Source organism: Seriola dumerili, unplaced genomic scaffold (genome assembly GCF_002260705.1).
Source record: "Seriola dumerili isolate Sdu_G_001 unplaced genomic scaffold, Sdu_1.0 BDQW01000550.1, whole genome shotgun sequence".
In the NCBI taxonomy this organism is placed as follows: domain Eukaryota; kingdom Metazoa; phylum Chordata; class Actinopteri; order Carangiformes; family Carangidae; genus Seriola; species Seriola dumerili.
The window spans coordinates 982,059-1,008,851 of NW_019174805.1; the positions used below are offsets into that span (position 1 = coordinate 982,059).

Consider the following 26,793-nt stretch of genomic DNA (forward strand, 5'->3'; position numbering starts at 1 on the left):
CAGAAACGTTTTACTTTGTGTGACCCCTGCTGAAAATAGATGCTGTGCTAATTGCAACATGAAAGACAGTAAATTCACACTTCAGATGTGAATTTATTTCAAAGGCTGTTCACAGTAAAATGCTGTTAACAGATCAGAGAACAGTCGACTCTCCCTGGCTGTTTTTATTGGCATGCAATGCTAAGTCAAAGGCAACAGGACTCACTTTATATTCATGAGCACATTTCACCCTCATCCAGAAGCTTCTTCACTGTCTGGTACAAAGTCCCAAATCCAACAAGGTGTTAGTTAGTCTCACACTAGTTCCTGACTCCCCCCGCCCTGTCTGTGGCGCTCAGCAACTGAAGATAGAAATCTTTAATCACAGCTCACAAATATATAGTTTGATTATTTTGGGTTCATTAATTTCCTACAGCAGCTGGTCGCTGTGGATTTTAGCAAATATTAGTCATCAGGAAGAACTCGTTAGTGTTGGGGACTTTTTTCAGCGGCAGATTAATTAACAAATAAACAACTCTCATGACAACTTTATATGACCTCACTCACTGTGGGATAAAGAAACTGCAATTCCAGTCAGTCAATACACAAACGCAATAAAAGCCTGCCAGTGGAGAACCTTTAATGTTAACCATCAGTGTTGTGTTTCTATCTCAGAGACAGCTGAAGGTGATCGGCAAACAGTAAAATAAGACTGAAGGTAGTAGTACTTCCAGATGCACCATCATCTGGATGATTGAGAATCTTAACAGACAAATTACAGCAGTTCATGAAATATAAAATCAGCTCCAACTGTCACTAAAGTTTTAGACACTTTAATCACTGACAGACTCTGATTGGACAGTCTGGAAGTCTGTCTGGGAGCTGTAGGTTCAGGTGTCCTTCATGATGCTTGAACATGAATGAGGTGCAGACACAGTGAAGAAAATGAGCTGCGGTTGCTGGTTAATTGACTCTTGCAGGGATCAGAGCTGCTGTTTGACTTTTGTATTTGATTTCATGAATGCGCATATGAAGGTGACAGTGCACCAGAACCAGCTGATCGCTGGTTTGAGCATATGAGTGGAGGGAGAACCTCACTGTACTTCACCTTGTGAATCCTTTTTTAATCTAAGGTAACATGAGTTCAGGCGGTGCTGTGCAGTGACTGGTTATGACTTAGGGAGTGGAACTAATAGCACCCACACTAAATTTTATATTGAGATTGACAAACAAGCTGTATATAATATGAATCTGCCACGTCCACTTAAACCCACTCTGATGCTGATGAAGCAGATGTGATCGGTGCACGCCTGCAAGAAAAACACTTTGAAGATGGTGTAAAGATTTGTCTGGAGGATCTGCAGCAGAGACACACAGTGGACTGGTGTTGTGCCCCGTCTGAGGGTGAGGGAGACACGGCATGAAAAGCCCCAGACAGACAGAGGGGAGATAATTTTAATAACTGATATGTTTTATATAGAATTGTTTTGAAAAGATGGAGCTAAGATGGAGCTACTGTCACCAACTACAGGGCAAGACAGAAGACTGATAATTATTTAGTTGATGTTATTGGTTGGTTTCATGACCATGTCACTGTGTATCCCGCCCCCCTCTGCTCCTCAGGTGGTCCTGAACCCAACCACCAACGGACCAAAGCAGGCCGAGTTCCACCGGATGGTCGTCCCCAAGAGCAGCCAGGACACTGAGCTGAAGATCAAGCTGGCGGTCCGCATGGACAAACCCCCCAACATGAAGCACAGCGGGTGAGTGTGCTGCTGCCTCTCCAGTTTTGAAAGGCTATACTTTAGCCACAGAGCTCATGTGTTATACATGGTGTCAAAAACAGCTTCCATATCTTCAAAAACATTTTTTTGTGCCTGATTTGAAGGTGGCAGTCAAAAGTAATATTTGGTTTGGAGTTGAAGGAAGGAGGCAAACTGATTATCTATGAAAGATGTGGAAGACAGCACAGCCCCCTCCGGACAGTTCACAGTGAAGTTATAGACAGGAAAGGCAGGGAGAGAGAGGAGGGATGTGACATGCAGCACGTCCCTGGTCGTAATCGGATATGAGACTTTGCAGTTATATTAACCACTCACCCCCCAGAACACCTGGAGGTTTTGAACCAGCTTCCACATTTGAGTCAGTTTTCATTCATGTGTCAAATAGAGAAGTAAAACTTAACACATCAGTTTCCTCCCAAAATTATTAACAAGAACCTTGAGAATGCCGAAAATGATAATACCATATGCAGGATGTTTTATTCCAGTGTGTGTTCAAACAATGTCTGTCTGTTAAATTCTGCACCAGGCAGTTGTAATCAGACACAGTCAGGTTTGCAGTAGAAAAGAGGTTGTTTATGTGGTTAGGGTCAGAAGCAGTGGTTGAGAACGAAGGAGGCAGCAGGACAGGTAACAGGACCAGGACCCATGGTTGAGGCTGAGCAGCCTGTGGACAGGGTCTGGACAGGACCAGAGTGCACCTGAGGTTCAGGTAAACACGAATTAGAAAGGTACAAATTTCTCAAGGCAAAGGTTGGCTGAAGTTTTTGTACCGTCAGGATCAGGTGTGCAGGACAACGCACACACACACACACACACACACACACACACACACACAGATAAAAAACCAGACAAACAAGAAACACAAGGGAAGAAAGAGAGGAAATGCAAGAACACTTGACAGTGTCTGTTTAAAGCATGAGCAGGTGGACAGCTCCACCTACTGGTCAAATACAGGAAGTAGAAACAGTCTGAGGATGTGGTCACCTGATCATGAGACAATAACAGCTCGTTGTTTGATCCTAGTTTTTAAAATCACATTCAGACACATGTTCATGTCAAACTGATCCTGACATGCAGACGTGATGGTGTTTATTTACACTATATGATCCCTAAACTCACACTTAGGATTAACTGTAGTACAGTTAATACAAATTATGTTCTTTAGAAATTCACTTGTGATCTTTTGACATTTAAAATTAACATTATTTAAAATCAACACTAGAAAGTTTGTTTATTGAAGATTCATTGATTTTAAAGTTATATTGGTTTTTTCATAGTTTTAGAAAATGTGAAATTATCTTTTGGTTTTTGCTAAAGACCAAACATGTCCATCATCCATCTAGAGATTTCCCTCAGTTTCCCGTCACGTTTCAGCCTCAAACCTCAAAAATACTTTGGTATGGAAAGAGTCAGTCTGCAATTATACTGTTTAACATCTGATTTTTTTTTTCTTGTGTTGTTCCTCCTTAGTATTGCTTGTGTATTGCATTTGCAATCCTTGAGTTAGACGGATTAAAATTAAAGTTAAATTTACTTTTGAAAGATTTAAATTTTATTCAATAAAAATTCATTAATCTTTCAGATTTAAGCAAAACTCCATAAACATGTTGAACTAGCTGAGGATGTGTTTGTGTGTGGTTAAGTTCTCATTTTCAGCCAGAAGGTGGCAGCAAAATCAAATTTTCAAACCCATAATCCTTCATTTGATTTAACACCACAGAAGTGTGTGTTTCTCTGTTGTTCTTTTGAATATTTCAACGCTTGAACCCCCCCCCCCCACACACACACACACACACACGAACACAGTTTAAAGCTGCAGTCACAGAAACATTTGATGATGCTCAGATATTAAGAGACGCTCCAGAACTGTTTGATTGTTTTAATCCTCATAAAATGACAGATTTTACAATTAAAGTTTTTCTCCATTGTTTTGATGGTGTGTTAACAAATTATTTCTATTTGCATAAAAGCAAATACCAAAAGGTGGTTGACACGATCATCAATAAGACACATTGGGACCTAAAACAAAACACTGCAATTAAAAAAAAAAACTCCTCACTCAACACATCCAAATTGTTTTTTTCTGACGTGAGTTCAGCCTACAGTCATTTAATGTTGATAAACAAAGCAAAAAATGAAATTAGAATATTTCACACAGTCTGTTTACTGCTCCGAGTCTTGCTCGTCATTTACAGCGGGTCATAGATTTTCATTCACATCGTGCCTCCCGTCTCTTCCTCCCTCAGAAAACACCTCAGTTAAATAGTTTGTGTGGCAAACAGCAACATCTGAGTGCGACCTGGAGATTGTTTTATTTGTGTTTGTAACTTTTTGACCACATTTAATATAATCTCAGTTGATATTGATGCATGGGTTTGGAAACACTCCTGAAACGTTGCACCAAGTTTCCTACTTTTGTTGTTGTTGTTGTTAGCAAACAAGCTCATGTGTCCCTTTGCATGCGACTTCAGACTGATTATAGAGTCAAATGTTTTGTGTAAATGACCTGTCACAGCTGGAACAGGTTTCTATTCAATAGAAGATTAAGAAATCAAGAGCAGGAAACTCTCGGGTTACATCTGTAATCTGGTGTTGAATGTTTTGCACATGCTTTTAATCCGACAGTTGCGTGACAAAGAAAGAGTAAACATACTTGAGGTTGTGATCGCTGCATCGCTGCGTCTGTTATCTTAGAACACAATTAGCAGAAGCATCAAATCCATGAGGAGAGTGCAGCAGCCGTGGTTGTGTCTGAAGGTTGTAAAAGGCTTTTTAGTTGTGGGAAAATATGTTTTGTTTCTCTCTCAATAGAGCTAGGCTAGTAGATTCCCCCTGCTTCCATACTTTGTGCTAAGCTAGGCTAAACACATCTATTTCTGTTTTTGATGCTCAGAGATTAAACTGCTATCCATCCTCGTATTGACAGGATCGGCTGAGGAGCAGAACTGGGACTCTAAAAGCTTCTGTGTTTCAGTTTTCCCTCCTGACTACCCTCCTCCTCCTCCTCCTCCTCCTCCTCCTCCTGCTCCTGTAGGACGCTTTGTCACTGTAATGAACACAGCACTGTGGGAGTCAGGCAGCTCCGATAACAGGCAGACAGAGAGAAAAATGAGGGGGATATAGAGCATGTGCACCTTTCAACAACATCCACAAGGGGTCAGTGTTAGTCTCCCTGTGAGTCCAGCCTGTCTGTAGCTGAGTCCAATTTCAACTTCCACTGACTTGATAGTCGATGGTGTTGACTGGAGGGGTGGAGTATAAAAAGTGAAGTCGGACACATTCTACTTCCTGTAGCGTCAGTGAGCTCATAACAGTAGTGATTTTTTGTTTGTTTGTCTTTAAATATGAGTGTTATCAGTGTGTCAGGCTGTCACTCATAGTGTTTACTCAGTCAGTGAACCTTTGGACTGACCTGGTTTTCTGCATTTGATTGGTCATGAAATGTGATCTGGAGACAAACACAGTGTCCCTACACTAATATCACAAAAACTATTCTAATCTTTTGTGTCTTTATTGAACACATACACACCTCTGGTGGAATGATGGATTGGTGAACTGGTTGAACCTCCTTTGGTACCAATAACCTGAAACCATCTGGTCCAGTAGCTGCTGATCGGAGCTGCTCAATGTTCAGGAGGACGTTTAAACCTTTTTTCCTAATGGAGCAGCTTCAGCTCAGACAGATGCTCAGGATGTCGCTGCAAACAGCATCTCTACTGGATTCATTTTCCCCTCGATGATGTGGAGCAGAGCAGATTGTGATGCTCCCTCCACCCTGCTTCACCTTTGGGATGATGTATCCTAAACATTTCAACATTAGCTTCATTAGTCATTTTGTCATTCAGTCATTTGTTGTGGAGAGTCAAGCTGCTCTTTGCATGTAATGTTTGTGGAGAGCAGCAGCTTCTTCTGTGGTGTCCATGGCAGGACTCCATGCTCCATGATGTGTGTCTGGTTGACTCATGAACAGAGATGTTAACCAGCTCCAATGATTCCTTTAGGCTTTCAGCTGTTACTCTGGGCTTCTTTGTTACGTTACTGATCGTTCTGTGCTGAGCTTTTGGAGTCATCCTAGCTGGAGGTGTCACTTCTAGGGAGTGAAGATCTGAACTCTTTGAGATGACTCTGTAGCTCTTTCAGCGTCATGCTGATGTTTTTGATGGTAAGCTTTCTGAGATCTTTTCTGTGAGGCAAAGTTCACATCAGCAGATATTTCTTGTAAAGAGCAAACTCAAAATATTTTTTTTTAAGTCAAAGCGTCTCTAACCCACACCTCTAGTCTGGTTCCATCGACTTGATGTCAGGTTTGATAACTCCTGACTCCACTTAGCTTTTGTTCATGTCATTATCTGAGGGGTTCACACACCTCTTCCTATCCACACTGTGAAGGGACAAGAACGACGCAATGAGTTCTTAGTTAAAAAGATTGTCTTTGTCTATTATAACTTAGATGAGGATCATGGACATATTTTGGGACAAATTTACACACAAATGCAGGTGAAAGGGTTCACTCACTCTTTCTCGCCACTGTTAGTCTAAGTTTTATGAAAACATGGAGGGCGATGGGTTAAACCTGCTGGAGAAAAACTGTTTTGTTGAGAACCATAGACTTGTGAAGATAAAAGAAATCTTAAGGATAAAATATGACCTATAAGGTTATTACTTCTTTTACAATAACAAACTAAATTGTTTTTACAATTTTTCTTGTTGAAAAATATAGTGTTGGTGTTCATATAAAAAAAAAATAAAATAAAAAGAGCTGTCAGAAGGAGAGCCGATAAACTGCATCACCTTTGGGAGAGAGAACCTTGGAGATAATGGATCTGAAGTTCGTAGAATAAAAACGTAGAACAAGATGTGCATGTCTGAAGTTGTAAGCCAATCGGGAGGAAGTGTTGTCGTCACAGGTGGTGTCCAGTGGGCTGCTGTCTAACCAGCATGCATCGTGTTAAGTCAGCGTCGTACAGTCCAACACACGGCCAGCTCTTCTTCATGTCCTGAATCTGGCTTCTGTCATTTCTGCTTTGTTAAAAACACAATCTGTGAGGCCGGCAATAACGGGGCCTGTGTGCTGCATGTGTGATTAATCCAGTCAAATCCAGTCCAAGAAGAGGCCAACTGATGCAGGAATCTCTGTTGCTTGGAGCACAAAAAGAGCACAAACAGAAAATGTTTCGGTACATTTCGTATTATTTATTTATTTATGGGTTCAGACTTCAGAAAGAAAACCATGAAAAGGAACCCGAGAAGATTAAAGACGTGAATCCATTAAGAGGTCGACGGATGTAAGAGCACATTTTACTTTGACAGAGCGAGAGCGAGATGGAAAAAAAAAAGAGAAAAGTGCACAAACTCGAAACGTGGTTCTCAGATGATCATCGAACACATTTTCATTAAATGTTTTTTTTATTTTTTATTTGACGCCATTAGATGACAATGAAGGAATATGTTTACCTGTATGACACTGTTGAGAGCGAGCAGCAGGTGAACACCATGAGATTCTGTTCACATGAAGGGTCTCTGAGGAGATCATTAAAGCATTGTTGTGATCATTAAATTCTTGATTTGTTTCCTCTGGAAGATTTTTATTCTTCGTCCTGTTTCTCATCAGGTTTCTGAGCTCAGAGGAAATCAGATGCTGTGTTTTACCTCTAAAGGTGGAAACAACTGCTGCAAATACAGCATGCTGCCGACACCGTTAAGACAGCGGCACTACAAAGTTCTCCTTCTTAACATACATATGAAACATGTATGTATGTTTTATAAATCATTTACTTCATTATTTGGTAAAAAAAACAAACAAATCTTTAATGTAGTCAGATTATTACACCTTTTTTTGTTGAAATTGTGATGCAGTGATGTCTTTTTTGTTTTATTTAATTATGCTCACACTAATTTCTCGAAAAGATGTGAAACAGTTTTTCCTGAAGAAAATAAACCCAGTATCTCATCACGTTTTTTAAAAAAAAAAACAACCCTTAAAGTCTGAATATCCAGCTAAATGACCAGTTAAAGACGGGTGTTTTTTCGCAGCGAGGGCTGTTAAATGCCTGCAGTGAACTCTTTGCCGTCTGCAGCCCATCCATCCGGCCATGTCGTCGTGCGGCTGAATGGGTGTTTGAAACCCCTGCAGGAAGAGGACAGACAGCCAAATAATTTTCACAAGTGGCCCGGCGAGCGGTGCCACATGTTAACCCGGAGTCGTTGCAGAATGGCCCAGATTCTCCGTCCAGACGCGCCGCAGCCTTGACTGGAGGCCTTTTCTTTAAGGGCGGGCAGCAGGGCTGAAGAAAGAGGTCTCGCCATCGATTGATTTTCCTCACTTGCACTTGCCTGTATCCCACGCTTCAGGAGGCCCGAGAGCAGCCATTGATTGAGAGGCCACGCTGGTCATTCTTCCATTTTCCTCAAGACTTCCTCAATGAGCTGCTGTCTGTGTCATGGCCTCTCTCCTTTTAGTTTCCTCATTAAAGGAGGAAATGTAGGTTTTAATGATGGTAACAGCTGGCGGAGTGGTGGCATAATGTGCTGTGATATATTGTGATATTTGGAGACTTAAAATATCAACAGAATCTGATGCTTGAAGACTCTCAACGGCTCTCGGTTGTTTTTGTTTTTGATATACGTCCCCGTTATTGTTGATATTTGTATCCTCAGGTTAAGTGTCTCAGATTAGTAGTGTTCAAGTTATTTTCAGTATTGATTAATCTGTTGTTTAGCTTTTCGATCAATGAATTAATTGTAATTTGTGTAAATTGTCAGAAAAATGTCCATTTAGTAAATGTCCAATGAAGAAATACATGTATTGAATTACTGATTTGAGGCAAAAATATAAAAACCTTTTATTACTTTCGGAAAATAAAAAATTTAATTTATCATGTGAAGCACTTTTCACATTTGACAAAACAATCTCCGCTCAAGGTCCATTTAGTAGCTGTTCTGGAGCTTTCGATCAGTTACTCCTCGTCTATGTTGATTTAAAAGCTCCGTCTGCTCTAGTTGACCCTGAAAACAGCATTTTTAGCACTGATGGGCGAACTCTATTTGCTGATGAAGATCATATGATATGATCAAAAGCTCCAGAGCAGCTGATGCGTAGACCTTGAGGTTTGAGATGATAAACTGAAACTGATTTTACATTTCTGTCATACGTGGTGCACCATGACACCTGGACATGTCATGTATGTATGTGGGCTAATGTGAAAATAAATACATTTCACGTCTGAATTTAGAGCTGATACGATTGGTTGGTTTATTGATTGGTTGGCAACAATTTTGATAATTGATTAATCATTAAAGTATTTTTATGCAAATAAATAAATTGCGGTTTCAGCCTCTGAAAGTTGAAGATTTTCCTGCTTTTCTCTGTTTTATATCAAAGTAAACCTAATATCTTTTTTTGGTCAGACAAAACATTTGGAGACGTCATCTTGGACTTTGAGAAACTGGGATGGACATTTTCTTTTACTATTTTCTGACATGTTATTGACTCAACAGTTAATTGAGAAAATAATCATCAGTCTGATAATGACAATCATAATAGTTGCCTCCCTAGATAAATTCACATAAAGCCATAAATGGTTTCATGTGCTTTTTGTTAGGGAAGAATAACAGACCAAGTTTGCAGCAACACCATCAACAGTTTGTTTGAACCACATTTCTCCTTTAACCTGATGTTGTGTTTCAGGTATCTTTACGCTGTGGGACAGAGAGTGTGGAAACGCTGGAAAAGAAGATATTTTGTTCTCGTTCAGGTAAGAAACTGGTGAAACTGAGAGCAGGTGACATCTATTGATCCATGATCGATTCTGACATTGTGTTTTAATATCAGAGAGCCACTGCAGGCAGGAGGAGGGAGACTACAGGTTAAAAGTAAAACTAAAATGAGTCCACAGCAGCAGAGTGACATTAATGAACTGTTATTCCACAGAAGAAAAGACTTGACTTGTACAGATCCATTATCAGTGGGAATATGAAATAACTCATTAAACAGAAGTTTTTGTGTTTAAAATGCATTAGATCCTAAACTCAACCTTCACAGAGAATGTCCTCACACTGAAGCATCTCTTTCAGAAATTGATTTTGGAGTGGGAAGGCGAAAGAGGGAGAAAAAAAAAAGCAATTTAAGGTTGTTAAAGAAAATCATCTCACATCAGCCGCTCTACCTGAAAGGTTTTTACATCTCGGCTGTGCACAAGAGTCCTACTGAAGCAAAGTAAATGAAGTTTTACACTTTTTAATTTCAGCTGTTATGTACTTCTGGAGGACTTAGTGATCACTCAGAGCAAGGGTAGACGTTCAAATGAAAATGTCGCCTTTGTGAAACAACTCTTCTTGTTTCCCGTCCGACTGAAAGTCCTTTAAAGGCATCAGAAGGTCTTTCCATTTAGACTCGTTTATATTGTACTGATTGTGGTTTATGATGTTAATGGTTCATTCAATGTTTGACAACATTTTTACTCTACGCTGTGGTTTAAAAATCATTCTGTTTAGTGATCATTAAAGAACATTTTCACCAGTTGCAACTTTATTTAAACAGAAGTGGAACGTCTGCTTTGTTTTGCCAGTTTTCAGCCAGGGCCGGAGACATTACACGTTCCATCCCATTCTCCTGAACGTGACATGTCATTATACAACAGTTGGTTCCAACCAAGTAATTTGATTGGACGAGAGGCATTCCATGAATGCTGATACAGGGTATAACAGCACTGGGACTTTAACTACATGTATCACTCTGCCTAATCATTAATTAGCGTTACATTAATGATCGTTATCTGTCTTAGATTGTAACAAACTTTGCAAAGATGAATATATTTCCAGAAATAACATTTGAGTTGAATGATGTATGAGGTCAGAAGAAGATGAAGGGAAGAAGCCATGATACATGATACAGTGCACACCTGAGGTAACGTGTAGACAAAGTAGCAAGCTAGTGTGCACTGTGCAGGTCAGGAGAATGTTTGTGTTGCTTAGCAACAGTCCAGTACCAGTCCAGTTGCGGAAGTATTTGTGTTGGTGTAGCCAAATAAATGATGAAATAAACAAATGATAATTATTTAATATTGCACTTGTAGAACTGTTGTATAAAAGCAACATCACAGGAGAGTGAGTGATGTGTTGAATATCAGCTCAGCTGTGATTGGTCAGGACAATCACAGCTGAGCTGATATTCAGCACAACATCCCTCACTCTCCTGTGATGTTGCTTAAGTAACACCTTGAGGAAATTTCTTCAAATTTGACACAAACGGAGGGGAAGGATGAACTGATAAGATTTTGGTGGTGAAAGGTCAAAGGTCACTGTGACCCCAAAACACATTTTTGGCCATAACTCAATAATTCATACAAATTCATGATTATAACCCAATTAAACACAAATATTTGATAGGCATACAACCGCAAAGTGGTTATTCTAATTATGATATGCGATCGTTAGAAGCTGCTGGTCGTAATGAACCTACAGAGAATTATCAGTTGAATCTGCAGCTCCCCTCGACTTAACGGAGCTTTATAGTTTATAGTTTTAGTTTATATATTTAAAGAGTTTCAGTTTGTTGTGTATCTGTCCAGACGACTTTTCTGTTCTGGTTCACTCCTATCGTGTTTTTGGCCACAGCAGCTGCTGATGGTTCTTCTCCAGGAGCAAGTTCACCATTTTTACAGCTGAAGATTTTCAGGGTTGAGACATTAACAGTTAACTTAAAGCATATCTTAGGACACATCATGAAACTCAACTAGAGACTATGCTTCCTACATAAAAGCTCTATGGGAAATGAATGGGCTCTGGAAATATGAGAGAACCAAACATGTACCCATGTGTGTTAGGACGGCTTGTGCTTCTGAAGTGTGCCGTGACTTGTGGTTGATCAGTGTCTTTGTCCTGCAGGTGAGTCAGTACACGTTTGCCATGTGCAGCTACAGAGAGAAGAAGGCGGAGCCTCAAGAGCTAATGCAGCTGGAGGGCTACACGGTGGACTACTGCGACCCTCAGCCAGGTAGACACACCTTACTTTTTACATTTCCAAGTCTCCACGGCTAAATTCAAATGTAAACAGGAAGCAGATCGTCTACACCGCAGTGATATACGAGCTGCATTCAGTACAAAGCCATTCACGTGACCTTCCTCCTCCTCAGGTCTGCAGGGCGGCCGGGTGTTTTTTAACGCGGTGAAGGAGGGCGACCTGGTGATGTTCGCCTGTGACGATGAGCAGGACCGGGTGCTGTGGGTCCAGGCCATATACCGGGCCACCGGGCAGTCCTACAAACCGGTCCCCCCGCTGCAGAACAAAACCGCAAACTGCAGAGGAGGACTTCAGAAACCAGCGTCCCCCATCAGTAGGTTCTGATCCTCACTGGGTTGGTTTGTAAAGTGAAAGTACTGAGCAATCTGAAATCTGCTTATTTAGCCTGATATTATAATTCATAAAAGTGTATCTTTTAAAACTGCACTAACTTTCATTGAAAAGTTTAAGATTGAAAAGACCTTTGTATCAACAGCATTTGATGACTATATTCTTGACGTTTACAATGTTATACATGGATTTACAAATGAGGTGGCCACTTGTGTTCAGCCTCCAACTTGGATTTGGCAACAGACGTTTGACTGATCCTGAATCTTTGTTTGATATTCAGGGTTAAAAAAAAATGTCTCAAAATTTAAATAGTGTTGGCACCACTCAGGAGGTGGAGCTTTATGTGGCTGTGATCTGTATTTAAACTCTTTCTTTGTATTCGTTTTGCTTCTTCTTTTTTCTTCTGTTGTTGCCTACTTTCCTTCTTTTCTCTCTTTTTTGCCCTTTACCCTAATCTGCCACTGCTTTCATCTCATCTTTCTTTCCGTCTCCTCTGCCTTCCCTTCCTTATTCCTTCACATTGTTTCTATTTTTTTTTTTGTTCCTTTTTTCCAATTAAACATGATGTTTGAAAAGTGGAACAGACAGACAGGCAGCAGGATCTCAAGACTGAACTTATGTGGGGGCTTTGATTTGTTTGCAGTTCACTGATTGGTTGCAGGTACACACACACACACACACACATACACACACACACACACACACACACACACACACACACACAGTTGGAGGCAGATCGAAACAGGTTAACAGCATGTAGGTTTCACTGCTGTGAGAGAGAAAACACAAGAGAAGAAGAGAAAACAAAGACTCAAAATAAGAGACTCTCTCTTCTTCAATACAACACACCATGTATCTGTTTTTCTTTCCCTCTTTTCCTGTCATTCATCCCTCCTTTTTCCCTCCATCTTTATTTTCTTCCTCTTTCTTCCAGCTTCCTGTCTTCATTTCCTCTTCCCATATTTTCTCTTTTTTTTTCTGTTATATTTCCTTTTTACGCCTCTTTCATTTGTCTCATTTAATTTTTCCCTTCCCTTCATCACTTTCCTTTCCTCCTTTCTTGCTCTTTTCCCACATCTTCTTTCTTTTTTTTTTAATCTCCACCCTTTCCTCCATTCCTCTTTCTTTAATTCTCTTCCAGTCTTCCCATCCGTAGCCCCTTTTACTCCCTGGGTTTATTTTCTTGTCTTCTTCGCTGCCCTTTTTGCTGCGTTTGCCAGTAACTGTTGATCAGCAACAAACAGCATTGGGATCCACTTGTAAAAACGTCGCTAAATGGCGCTTTTAGAAAACTTTTTTATTTTCCTGTTTGGCACATTTCTTCCTTTTCTTGTCTTTCTCCTTCTGTATATTCTGCCCCTACTTTGATTTGTTCTTTCTGTCCTCTTAACTTCTGTAATATCATGTCTTTGCTTCAACACACACAGACTTCATTTCTTATTTTCCCCCTCTATCTACAAATCATTTAATTTATTATCTGCGGGAGGAGGGCGGCGGCGGCGGTGGCGGCGCTTGTGTGTGCTCGGCTGGCTGCCTCCTCCTGGCCGAGCATTGTGACATGAAGAGCTTCATACTGAGAGCTGATTATGACAGTATTTGTGTAATTTGGTGCAGCGGCGGCCTGTTCTTGCCGCCGCTCGTTAGTGTTAAATGGGAAAGATTGAAGAGTTAATGGCGAGAGGTGCTGACATGCTGTTTGCAGGTGGAAATAGAAGGTGTCCCTGAAATAGCTCTTAACTGGGTGCTAAGTGCCTGTGTGTGTGTGTGTGTGTGTGTGTGTGTGTGCGTGTGTGTGTGCGTGTGTGTGTGTGTGAGTGAGTGAGTGAGTGTGTGTGAATGTAATAATGGGTTTGACACAAAGTTGTTCTCGCTTTAATAACGATTGTGTCAGTGAACCTGCATCTTCGTCTCTGCTCGTAAAAAATGAAAGGCGGAGGTTAAATAACACTAATGATTGCATGTGTACACACTGGCGAGCTTTTATGCAGCTACATGCACATGCACATGCACACGCACACACATGGACGGGTCATTTAACATTAACGAAATCATACTTCTCCCATCTTGACTTGTGGAAAAAGCAGCGTTTTCCGACACAAACGATCCATTCTTCTCTGTTTGAATGTTAATAACTGAGAGCGAACAGGTGAGACAATGAGAGCAGAGACACAGCATCTTCTCCTTTGTGTGTCTCCGGCTCAGAACCGTTCTCAGCTTTGTGCCTTCGGATGCGTCTCGGAGCACAAAGAGCGAGCAGGCAGCGGCAGATTTTATTGATTGGCGCGTGAGAGCAAATAATGAAGCTGTTTACACGTGGAAGTCGTGTCAGAGGCTCACACACAGCAGGCAGCTGATGGTTATTGTTGTTACTCTGCTGAATGGATCCCGCTCTGTAAATTCTCAGCTTCTGTTTTCAGGGATCAGCTCTTCCTCCTGTTTACTGCCAGAGGTCCAGCACATGTTCTCACACTGATTGAACCGGTTTAATGAAAATAAACCTGATTCTTTAATGTCATTCAGTTTGACTATGAACTATGACTGTTCTACAAGCTTAACTGTGTGTTTGTTACTGTAACCCTGACGACAAAGGTCTGGTACCGTATGGGCGTCATGTCAGGAGGCTCTCCTCTGGGTCTTATCAGAGGTTAGGGACAAAGACCTATATGGACTTTTTTAATCCTCCGATATCTCTCGGCTGGACTGAGGATTTTATTTGTCACCATACAAAAAAAACTGGTTTGATAAACTATGTAAAATAATTTCCAACTTCGTGTGGCAGGAAAAAAAAGCGAGGTGTTCATACGTCAGGATGTCAAGTTCAAACAGAAAAAGCTGGACACTACAACTACCCAGTTTCTTTCACCATTATCTGTGTAATGTGTGTTTAAACACTGACATGAAAAGTTTATATTTTGTGAAATTTATGGAAAAACACAAGACAGGCCTTTTGTGGTACAAGAAAGGCAGTAAGGAAATGTAAAATACTAGTAGATCATAAACTCTGCTTCATCTGTGCTTCTGTAACAAAGAAACATGGTTTGGCAATAATCCACAGCAGCAACATGTTTGTACTGGGAGATCTGCAGGACTGGAATATCTTTAAAATAAAAACACAAATATCTCTATCTAGAAGTTAATCACAAACTGCTGGATTTCATGAAATGTGCCAATTCAGACAGAATGCATGACAGCAGAGAAATGAATAATTAAGTTAGAAAGGGTTTTAGACTGAGGCAGAAGATGCTGAACAGAACACGGGCTGGAGGGGAAATGTACTTAATGTCACTATAAAATTCAATCTAACACCACATTTTTTATTTCCGTCTCTAAATTGAGTTAATAATTGTTTTCTCCTTCTTCTGTCAGTGTTGTTTTATAATATTGACATTGCATTTTCCATGTGCTGTGAGCTGTAGGTGCAGTGACAGCTGAAGGGTAATGATAATGTTTATGATTGCTGTTGTTTGAGGTGCAGGAAAAGGTTTGGTTTAGACGAGATAATTGGTTTGACTTGTGTCTGTTTCTGGACTCCGAGACTTTGGGTCACATATATGAAGTCGGTAAAAAAATATACTATATTCTTAACTGACTTCATATATGTGTATTTATCTGCTTTCATCTCCATAGTCCGTTCGGTTCTCTGTCTGTGCCCTTGAAAACTTTATACAATTTTTTTTTAATCTTTTTTTTTGACAGTTGACATCGTATGTGGTGGTTAGATTTAAATACACAGTATGTAACTTCTGCCCCTAGGGGTCTCTCAATGAAAACAATAGTAGCGTGGAATCATGGGAGTTGTTGTCTTCACCGCCATCGCTGTGAGCTTTTTTTCCGGTTTGGATTCCTTCAGTGTCGGTGGTTCAGGAGGTTTTTTACCTGCAGCTGAATTATCCACAGAGGTCTCCTCCTCTCCACAACAAACACACCATTAAACCCAACAGAAACCCTGAATAACAGTTTCACATTTAAAGTATGAGTCGGTTTGGGAGCTGAGACTGATGCTAACCTTTGATTGTTTGGTTACTTCAGATGCGACGTCGGACGAATAAAATCCTTCATCTGGTTGAAATATATAGTTGAAAACAACCAAGGTGTAAAAAGTATCTTTAAAATGTCACTTTAAACTGGATAAAAGTAAAGTTTTGACGCTTCTGGCAACAACCACAACGCCAACATATCCACATCATCACGTCATCAACAGGCGACCAAATGAAACAGAGCATTACCTCGATTAAAATCACAGATTTCTCTAGGTTTGAAAATAGATGGAAGCAGATTTGTTCTGCTATCTGCCATAGGTCTAATCATTGTTAGACATTTTAATGTGGAAAAGTCACATGTTATAGCTTTAACCACGCTCCGTTAGAAAAGAAAAACAGATGAAAAGCAACAAAGCAAGGAGAAAAAAATGCAAATTATTAAGAAGAAAACCTTTTGGTTCCATAAATAAAATCCAGGCTTTTGTCTTGATGCTGTTTCATGGTCAGATTTCAGCAGCTGGTCTTTCCTGACATTCTCAGCTCTGAAGTGAAAACTCTAAACAAAAGGACAAACAGACAAGTGTGAGTTTGCTAAAGAAACTCGAGTAGCTATCACTTCCTGTCACCCTCCTGCCTGTTCGCTGCAGCCAGCAGTTCACGTAAACAAGAATGAAACGGACCAGCGTTCAAACGACCCGCAAACAAAGTCCAAACACGTGGAAATCATGGAAGGCTGTGGGGACTTTTCGTTGCGACCTTTGACCTGAAATCCACTTTTATCAAAGAGACCGTGAAGTCCTCCCTCGCTGTCAACAGATGGGCCTGTTGGGGGTCGAGGCCGATCCTGAAGGTGTTTTTTCGGGGATGTTTACACCTGTCAGTTGTGTTTTTGAAGAAGCAGGTGGTCAGTTTGACAGCGAGGATGATCCTGAGGAGCGGCGTCCAAACTGTCCTTTCGCCTTAACCTTCCGAGGATTCAGCGGCGCCCTCAAACGCAGCACAACAGCTGAGGATGTGTTCATGTGCTTCTCTCAAACTTTTCCCCCGAGTTGAGTTTGTCCGTTTGAGTTCTCCGCTGCGAGACGCCCCGCACAGCCACACGGAGGCTGATGGGCTTGTCCGTCCGCATCTTCGTCTCAGCTCGCCCTGACATCGTCACCGCCATGCTCTGACAGGCAGATCAAGTCACATCTCTCAGCCCGGTGCACCTGAAACTGAAACGCTCTCCATCCTCCTCCTCCTCCTCCTCTTCGTCCGCATCAATAACCTGCCATCAGCGACCGCCACCACCTCTCAGAGCAGGATGTCACATAGATGTGACTGTTGCTGTGACGATACCAATGAAGCTCAGACGAGATGGATATGGAGAGATCGAGCGCAGAGAACTAGCCTCACCCTCCCACCTTCAACACACACACACACACACACACACACCTCAGCGCTCAAACATCCTCACACATGTTATAAATATCTATAAAAATCTAGACATACACAAACAATACGTAGTTAATACCTTTCAGTTCTACACTGGTTCTAGTATTACACGTCTACAGTGTAACGCTGTTGGACTCTACAGGTGTAATACTGAAAGAAAAACCCTGCAGATATTATACTATTTGTTAAAAACTTGGCACCTGCATTACCCAGCATGCATCTGCATACAGATAGGAGTTTTGGTGTGTTAAAGCCAGTAGTACTTCCCAAGATCTGCACACAGACTTTAATGTGTAAAATCTGTGGAGTTGCACTTCAAGGACGTGGACACACAAGGTCTGATAGTTATAATATTAGATAATAATACAATAATAGATGTAATGTGGGATTCACCGATCTGATCTCACCGAGTCTGATCCACTACGGTTCAGTTCTTGTTGACCCTTTAAACATTTAGTGTGTTTATTTGCTAATGTAGACCATGAGATGTGACTGAAAGCTTGTGAAGTGGGAGAAATAATTTTAATTAACAGAAATTGTAATGATGTAATAATCCCAGGTTTGCGGTTGATGTCCACCTCACTGATAAATCTCTCTGGGGAGTTTACAGTCCTCGTTGTTCAGCTTTGAGTAGAACATCAACTTTTATTTTCCTCCGTTTTGCCTCTTGACAGAACATTGGATCAAACCAATCGGGTTATTTAACGTGCGGGGATGGACGGCAGAGAGGGAGGTGGTCACCCATAACACAGAGCTTACATGTGTCTTTGCAGGACTGTGATTCCAGGTTATAATCCCAGAGATTTTTCATGAAGGGGCAGACCTTGATATAAATCATAGTCTGCATTTTTCAGTAATAACCTACCAGATCGTTTACATTCTGTAGTTAATTCTCTATATAGTACTTCTCTATAAATTGGTCTCAGACTTTAAGACCCCTCCGTATGTTCAAAACCTACTTGTAAAACCATCGGTTTGTTTGGCTGCACTGTAAACATTCTCCAGACGCTCTCTGTTGTATTTCTGACAAAGTTATACTGCTGTTCGAAACCACACTTGCTTTCACCATCAGTGACTGAGCGTCAAATCATCCAAGACTGAAATCTGAAGGATTAGATCTTTGATCTGAGTTTGAACTAAACCAGAGTTTGTTTATTTTGTGTTTAACGAGAATTTGAAAAACAGAAATCTGTCAATGTGAATGTCACAGTGATGAGAAACTGTTCAAAAGATACAGAGTGAAGAAACCTGCAGACAGTCTGGATTAAACACACACACACACACACACACACACACACACCATCTGTGCCAGGAGCAGTGACATCCATCCATATTTTCTGTCACACACGCTCATTCACTCACTCACACACTCACACCCCCCACCCCCCTTCTTTAACACACACACACCCAGCAGATAATAGCTGAAAGTTGGACTTGACACGGATCAACATCACTCCTCCGCCGTCTGTCCCCCAATCAATACTCCCCCCCCCCCCCTCCTCCCCCCCTCTTCTTATTATCAGCACTAATCTATATCCCTTTGTCTCGTTTTCTTTAGAGTCGCCTCCTTCACTCCCTGTCTTTTCTCCAAATTACATTAAGGACAATCCCGTGTTTTGGAGGTAACGAATGTAAAATGACCTACATCGGAATTAGACAGAGGGAAAGCAGGCCACGGGAGCCAAAGGGCAGCCAGACACAGAAAAGTCAGAAGAAAAGAAGACGGGAAGAAAAGGAGAGGAGCGTCGATTGGAAGTTGATTGTGGAGATTTCACTTTTGCTGTCTTTTTTTTTCTCATTTGGACAAAAGCGACAAAGGGAGGAGGGAGGGGGGGTGGGGGGGGACGGATGAAACACAAATGTCTGAGAGTCCTTGCGGGCTTCTATGCATCCACACAAAAACAAAATGGCAGCGTTAATAAAAAAGCGATCACTAATGCTCGTCTCGGGCACGAGGCCGCGGGCGTCGCAGGCGTGGAAACAGCGCCGGCATTCTTTCGAGCGAGCCGTGGTCTTTTGTGGGGCCATGTGTCACGCTCAGAAACTTCCCATCCCGAAATGTACTCCCAACAATAAAGGCAGAGTGGAGAGTGTTAGGCTTTTCATTTGACGGGGCCATTAACAGGAAGGCCTGAAAGGACTGGAAATGAACCCAGGTTTGCTCAGGCTGGGACGCCCCGCGCCTCTTCTGCTTCTTTTCTTTTTCCAGTTTTCTGTTGATTCTTCCGCCGCTGACCCCGAAGCCTCGTTATCATCTGCCGCTCCGGGCGCCGCAAGAAGAGACGAGCTCCAAAGTGTCTGTTCTGCTGTCTAAAAATACATCACTAGTCATTCCATCTTTACTCAGAGTTTGAATCTGGTGATCATTTCCTTATTGTTAAAAAAGCCTGTTGTGTCTTCTTCCTCTGAGCCATCGAGCGCCGCTGTTTCCAAAAACTATTGGAACACATCAGTGAGTCACACTGTGTCAGCCGCTGAAAATAGAACCCAATAAATTCACAATTTACTCCTGTAAAGTAACATTGGCTAGTTGTTTTGGAGTCTTTTAAAAAAAGAAATGAAAGTATATATTCATGAGTTGATTTTAAAGATTTATCTCTTCAGTAGGAACCAGAGAGTTCGGAGCAGGAAAGTCAAAGTACTGAAAGGTACAGTGTGTTGATCAGGTGTGCTACTGTCCAGCAGGTATGAAAGGTCAGTGTAAGTGCAGAAGTGTCAGTCTTCATGTGTCCTTCAGAGTGCGGTCTATCATAACATGCAGCTCTGTTGGCGTCGCTCGACTAATACTGTAACTAATCTGTGAAACTGTGAAGCACTTCCTGGTTTTGAGTCTTAATAACTGAGGGAGTCGGATACCCCTCTCTGTCTTCATGCGGCCTGATGAACATGAAGCAGTGCGCACCCTCCGAGCCTGATCCTCCTGCTGCAGTTGATCCGTGATGTGTTGTTGTTTGTTGTTTGGACCGTGTGAGTCACTTCCAGTGTTTTTCCTCACGTCGTCCATGTTGGCGAGTGTTTGTGTCAGCTGAGAGCTCTGACAGCTTCACAGAGGAGCTGTAGCCAACCGAGGTGGGAACTATTAACCACAGCACTGAGAGCTGACACTGCCAATGTAGTCCTATCTGTGTGTGTGTGTGTGTGTGTGTGTGTGTGTGTGTGTGTGTGTTGTTTCTTTCTTTCTTACCAGAAAAAATAATTCACTTAAAATACTTAAATTTCACTAGATACTGTAATCTCATCCAGCTGTTCTAAAATCAAATGTTTGGTCAAATCTTTTCATTTTCCATGATTTTCCAGATAAAAGTAGCTTGGTAACATATCGGGTTTCTATTTTTCTATTTAATTTACACAGTGAAACAAGTTAAAATGAGATATTTTCAGCACTATTTAGATGATTTTTTTTTTTTTTCAGTTTTTCTGATGCAAGTTCTCTAAAGAATTAGTGTTGAATTTTATTTCTTTTGATGAAAAATCTTTTTTGTATTCAGGGGTCATGCTTAATGCCATCATGTATTTATTAGTTATTGAAATGGAGAGTTAATAACAATAATAAACTTTATTTACACAGCAGCTTTCATACAAGAAACGTAGCACAAAGTGCACAAAGAGTTGAGGTCGTGGTGGTGAATGAAGTCGTCACACATCTGAAGACTGGAAGCACAATGATCATATTTCATTAACTTCAACTTGATTTTAACTAAGCTGCTGTTTGAAACAGATACTTTACAAAAAACATTTGCATCGTCCCTCTCTGTGTTTCCTGTCCAGGTCTGGATCCGTCTCAGCGGCAGGGGGTGGAGGAGCTGATCTCTGCAGCGCCGAGTCGCTTCGACCACGCCGCCCTGTTCGCCATCTTACAGAAACACACTCTGCAGCACCGCATGAACGACTCCTTCTCCTGCCTGGTACGTCAACGCAAACAGATCATCTGACACACTCTGACACACTCCACTACCCAGAAACCAGCCGCGAGTCGAACTGATGTTGTTGGGTTTTTCGTTGATAAAGTTTGAGTTGGTCGAGGCGGCGCTCCACTCTCTCAGACTCAGTGTCAAAAATGTGAGGTCACATTCAGTCGACGCCGTGTTGAAGTTTTGTGAGAGAGGAAAACCGAGTGGCCGCCGTCGACCCCCAGGTCCTGGGAAATGACAGAACACAAACATTTCATTCTGTTCATTTTGGTCATTTTTTAACTATTTCCTGACATTTTATAGACAAAACAATTGATCAGCACTCAGCAGATCAATCAGTAATAAAAGAAGAACTCGTACGTAGAAACGACTCAGAGTGGATGGAAAAGAATGAGAAAGACACTAAAACTTCTCAGGAGACAGTCTGAAGCTCTCTCTCTCTCTCTCTCTCTCTCTGTCTCTCTCTCTCTCCCCTTCCCTCCCTCCCTCTCTCCCTCCCTTTCTCTGTTTAAGCCTGGGGGGCTCTCTCACACTGATTGAGGGGATAAATGCTCTAATCAATACTTCCCAAATAGGAACATGACCCTCATGGACAACTGCTGGGCTGTCTCAATGGAGGAGGAGGAGGAGGAGGAGGAGGAGGGGGTGGGGGGTGAAACCTAAATAAGTGAGGAGGGGAGTGAGTGGGTGGGTGAAGGTTTTTGTGTTGTGTGCAGTTAAGCAGGAACCATGAACCTCCGACATTTACTTTATGTTTTTAGTGTAATGCCTGAAGCTTCCTGTACAGTCTGTCCCGCTGTTGTCCACTTCCCTTTAGAGCGGCTGAATCTCAATCCTCCACTTGACTTGTTAGACTTGAAAACAAACATTCGAGTCCTGGAACAATAAGTCCTCCAATATTCAGCTTCAAAGAACTTGGCCTAATAACAGCTTTGAAAACGAAATGCTCGACTGCCGCGACATTTTAATGGTAAAAACTCTTCAAAGAGACTTGAAAGACTCTCAGTTTCGTTATGAGGACTGGACTTGAGTAGCGTTTACATCACACAGGGTCACTGACCTGTGGTTATATAGATTCGACTTGGTCTTGCCCAGAAGACGTTCTTGAGACTTGCTTTTACAAAATCTGAAATGTGGCCTGGACCCCCCCCCCCCCCCACACCAACACACACACACACACACACACTACACACACACACACAAAACAAAAAAAACCTTGTGCTGCTTCCATCCCTGACACAAGATGGCAACAGAGAGGAGGAGAAAGAAGCCATTGGGTTGTTTTTGTGTTTCGGTGTGGACAGAGAAGTTTTCATTAGTGACCTGTAAAACACTGATCACATGTTCTTCACATGTAATCAGCATCTTCTTGGTATCAATGTGGACGTCTAAAGGGAAATCCACACAGCAGCATTCTGAAGCACCCGCTGAACTTCTCTCAGGTTTTCTCACTTTTTACAAAGAGGTCAGAATCAGAAACGGAGTTTGTGAGATGAAATGCGCGACAGAACCGTTATGTCGCAATAACAATCAGGAAATATATTTTCTTAATTTCACAATTACTGAAAGCAGAACCGATGACGTTGGAGCTGATCGATACTTCTGCCTTTAAACATTTAGACCGTCTAACACCGGGTTTTGCTGCCCATCACTAGCTATCAGTCGAATTTTCAACTTTGTTTGTTGTGTTTTGTTAAATGAACTAGACTCAGACACAAGTGTAGGGAGGTGGAGAGAGTCTGTGACCATTACTAAACAAAATCACACAAATAGGACAATTACACTTAAGGGACAGTGAAAAGGCACCAACATTAACTGATAAACAAAAGATCCACAAGACCTAACATCTGCCATCACAACATTATCATATTCGTATCATTAACACAGTATTTTATTTTTTAAATATAACGGTCATATTACGTCTATACTGACATATCGTAACACCCGTCGCATAGATTATGATGCTGGTGGTTCTCAGCACTTGCAACCAATTTCACTACATTTCTGACTAAAATGAATTAACCTTAAAACTCAAGACAGTACTGTTTTTCTTATTATCTTCCATTTTTCTGTTTTCTGTTCATCTATTCATCCTAGTTCATTTATGTCCCGTGAAAATCATCATCTAGAATCTAGTCTGTTCTAGTCTGTCTGATCTATCTTTAGATATTCTCTCAGAATCCATCAAATATTATCAAGGATGAATAGAAATAGTTCATATTTTTCTATCAATTTCTATGACAAAATGTATAAAAACTTGAAGTGCTCCTTGTTCAGGGTTAAATCATCCTTTATAACGGCATGAAGACCATCTCTGGAGTCTAAAACTCAAACACAATCTAATCTTGAGGAGTCAGCTCATCCTGACATGTGTGGCGTTGTGTTCTTGTCTTTTATAATCGCGGAGATGTTCACCAGAGTGACATCTGTGGTTCTTTCATTTCTCTACCTGCCTCACCAGGACTCCTTCCAGCACTGCAATTAGACCGATCCATTCACACTGCCCCTCCAGCTTTTCTCTCCTCAGCCTTTTGTGAAAACTCTTGGGCTTTGTGTTCCAACCTGAGCCCCCTTTTCACCAAGCGCTCTGAGAAAAGGCCAGTGCTTCGGCGTGGGGGGACATCTGTTGAGAAGTGGCTTGGATTCATGTCGTAGACGGGGTCATATTTTATTCACAAAGAGTTGAACCCAACAACAACAACAGTAATTAGGCAGAAATTTGGTTTGTAGCTGGGCCCAGAGTCTTGCTAACTGGATCAATGTAGTAGCACTGGTGACTGAAGGGGTCAGATCTCCTCAGTGAAGCTGCTGCTGGACTGTTGAGGTCCAGCTGAAATGGGTTCTTCAATTAGCTTAATCCAAAGCCATAAGTACAGTATTTACACAAAAGCACTTAAGACCAAACCAGAAAATCATCAATTACTCAAACATGTCGATCCACTGACATTCAGTTTTTACCTGATGAACATTTGAGGACCAGCAAGTCTCGAGTTTGATCCAACACACAAGTCAGAAAGGCTTTGCTGGGGCGTCCTGTAGCGTAGTGGTTTAAGCAGGCGCCCCATGTGTAGAGGCTACAGTCCTCGCTGCAGTCGGCCCCGGTTCGAATCCCGCATCGGACGGCCCCTCACTGCATGTCATTCCCCCTCTCTCTGCCTCCCCGTTTCCTGTCACTCTCCACTGTGCTGTCCATTAAAGGCATAAAAGCCCAAAAAAATATACTTTAAAAAAAAAAGAAAGGCTTTGCTGTGCAAGAACGTTGTAGTTACTGTTGCCTACAGTGAGAAAAAGATAGAACAACAGATATTCGATTAACCAAAAGATAACATTAAGACCCATAATGCATTCTGCTTAATGGGCTGCTAAAAAGAGCCTTTTGCTAAAAAAAAAGACATTAGGGGCTGTGTTGGTGAGAGCATGTTGTTTCAGTGAAATGCAATCCAGGAAGTCCAGACAGAGAAATAGATCCATGAGTTTGGAGGCAGAAGGACAACCTCTTAACACACCTGCCATATTATAAGGTTATAAAATAGTTTACATCCACATCCCTTTGCTAACATCATAGCCACAACTATTTCATAAACCGATAATACATCAGCTGTTTTTAAGCTTCTTCTGCTGCCCCCCCCCCCCCGAGACCAAAAACTTCATCGATGTAGCTTCAAACAACCATCGCTGAATGTTACATTTGTTGTTGGTGTAGCACCAGCTGAATCCCCGTACATTCAACGATTACTTAACCCCATTAAATGATTTATTTCCCCCCAAAAATGCCCCTTTAACTTTAACTAACCCTAATTAAAATATCATATATATTGTATATATCTTGAACTTCACTGTCAGCTGACTAGTCAAATCATCAGCAGCCTGTCATCGTCCCAGGAGCCCCCCCCTCCCTTCCCTAAACCTCTGGCTGGTGAAGCAGAAGTAAAAGGGTCATGGGATCATGGAGAATGAGCACTGAACTGGACATCATATGAAGACTCAATATTTACCTCTCCACGCTCTTTTAATCTCCTGTGATGTAACTCTGACCCACTTTGGTTTCCTGTCCGCCTTCAGTCTTGAGAACTTGAGATGTCTTTGTCTCCGCCTTCACTTTCGGAGGGCGAGGACTCAGGTGTCCTCATCCTCCCATCAGTCCTGTCTGAGTGTCCTGCTGTCAAATTAACTGTGGAGCCCTACCATTATTCACTCTAATATAATTACTCACATCTATGCGTGCACACGGTTCAGGCTCGAATCTGAAGCTTCGCAGTGATTGAGTTGTGTTTGTGCTAATTAGAGGAATCTGCAGATGAAGAAGAAGAAGAAGAAGAGAGAGGCTCCAGATTGCGTTGCAGTGTTCACATGGAGATGAACCGCTGACCTCCAAAGGAAAAAAGCCGAACAGAAAAATATTCGGAGAGATTTACCAATATTTGTGTTTTGCATCTCCTTGTGATTAATGCAGTGATTAAATAACTCGTCCCTCTGCGACTAGACGGGATAAACATCAGCATTTTTTAGCAGGTAGCAGTCAGTGGAGCGATGATAGGGTTTTGAGGACAACACAGATTTCAAGGTTTGTTTTTATAACAATATATCTTTTTTTCATATATTTGTAGTAGATGCAATAAACTAATGTAGAATTAAATATGTATGTCATATATTACACAACATGACAATCACATTACATTTTTTTATTTTTAAAACCATTGTCTCTTTTTCTAACAGTCACCTGTATGTTCAAAGTTAAAAGTCAAGAATGAGCATTTTAAATCCTTATCTTAATCTAAATTAACTGTCATTCTGATTAATCAATAATTGTTACATAATCACAGCTTCCCAAAGCCCAAGTTGACGTCTTCAAACATCTTTATTCGTCTTAACGAACAGTAAACAAAAACACAAACCTGAAATGTGAATCCGAGAATCGGAGAGAAAACTGGAACCAGAGGAATGGTTTGTGATTGTTGTCAAATTAATTAATTTTCACGAAGTAATCAATAATTCTACTTTTAGAAAATGATCACAGCCGACCAGAGTGAGAGCAATTAGGAGCAGCCACCTGCTCGCTCTCAAAATTAAAACCAGTTGATAAGTTTCTCATGAAATCAGCTCATTCAGAGTTTGAGGTTTGAACCCCAACATCGACTTTTGAGACTCCAAACACACAAACACTAATATTTTTATATTTCCACATTTTAACTGAATAAATGAGCTGCCTCCATGCTCTTGAAAGTAGAACAGCACTGTGCATGTCATGTAAATTCACGTGGCAAACTGGCAACTCTCTGACTATTGGGGTCACCAGAATTTTTGGATCAGAAAACAGCATCAGGTGCCAAAACAAGCCTGAGAACCCCCCCCCC

At 41.4% G+C, this 26,793-nt stretch overlaps 1 protein-coding gene across 1 annotated transcript in view; it reads left to right on the forward strand.

Annotated features, from left to right (window-relative positions):
• cadps2 (calcium dependent secretion activator 2) overlaps window positions 1-26,793 on the forward strand; it is a 208,828-nt gene that overhangs the window by 115,132 nt on the left and 66,903 nt on the right. The window contains 5 exon segments of the mRNA XM_022764550.1: window positions 1,603-1,742; window positions 9,451-9,517; window positions 11,649-11,757; window positions 11,897-12,118; window positions 21,297-21,433. Of these exon segments, the coding sequence (XP_022620271.1) occupies window positions 1,603-1,742; window positions 9,451-9,517; window positions 11,649-11,757; window positions 11,897-12,118; window positions 21,297-21,433 (675 nt within the window).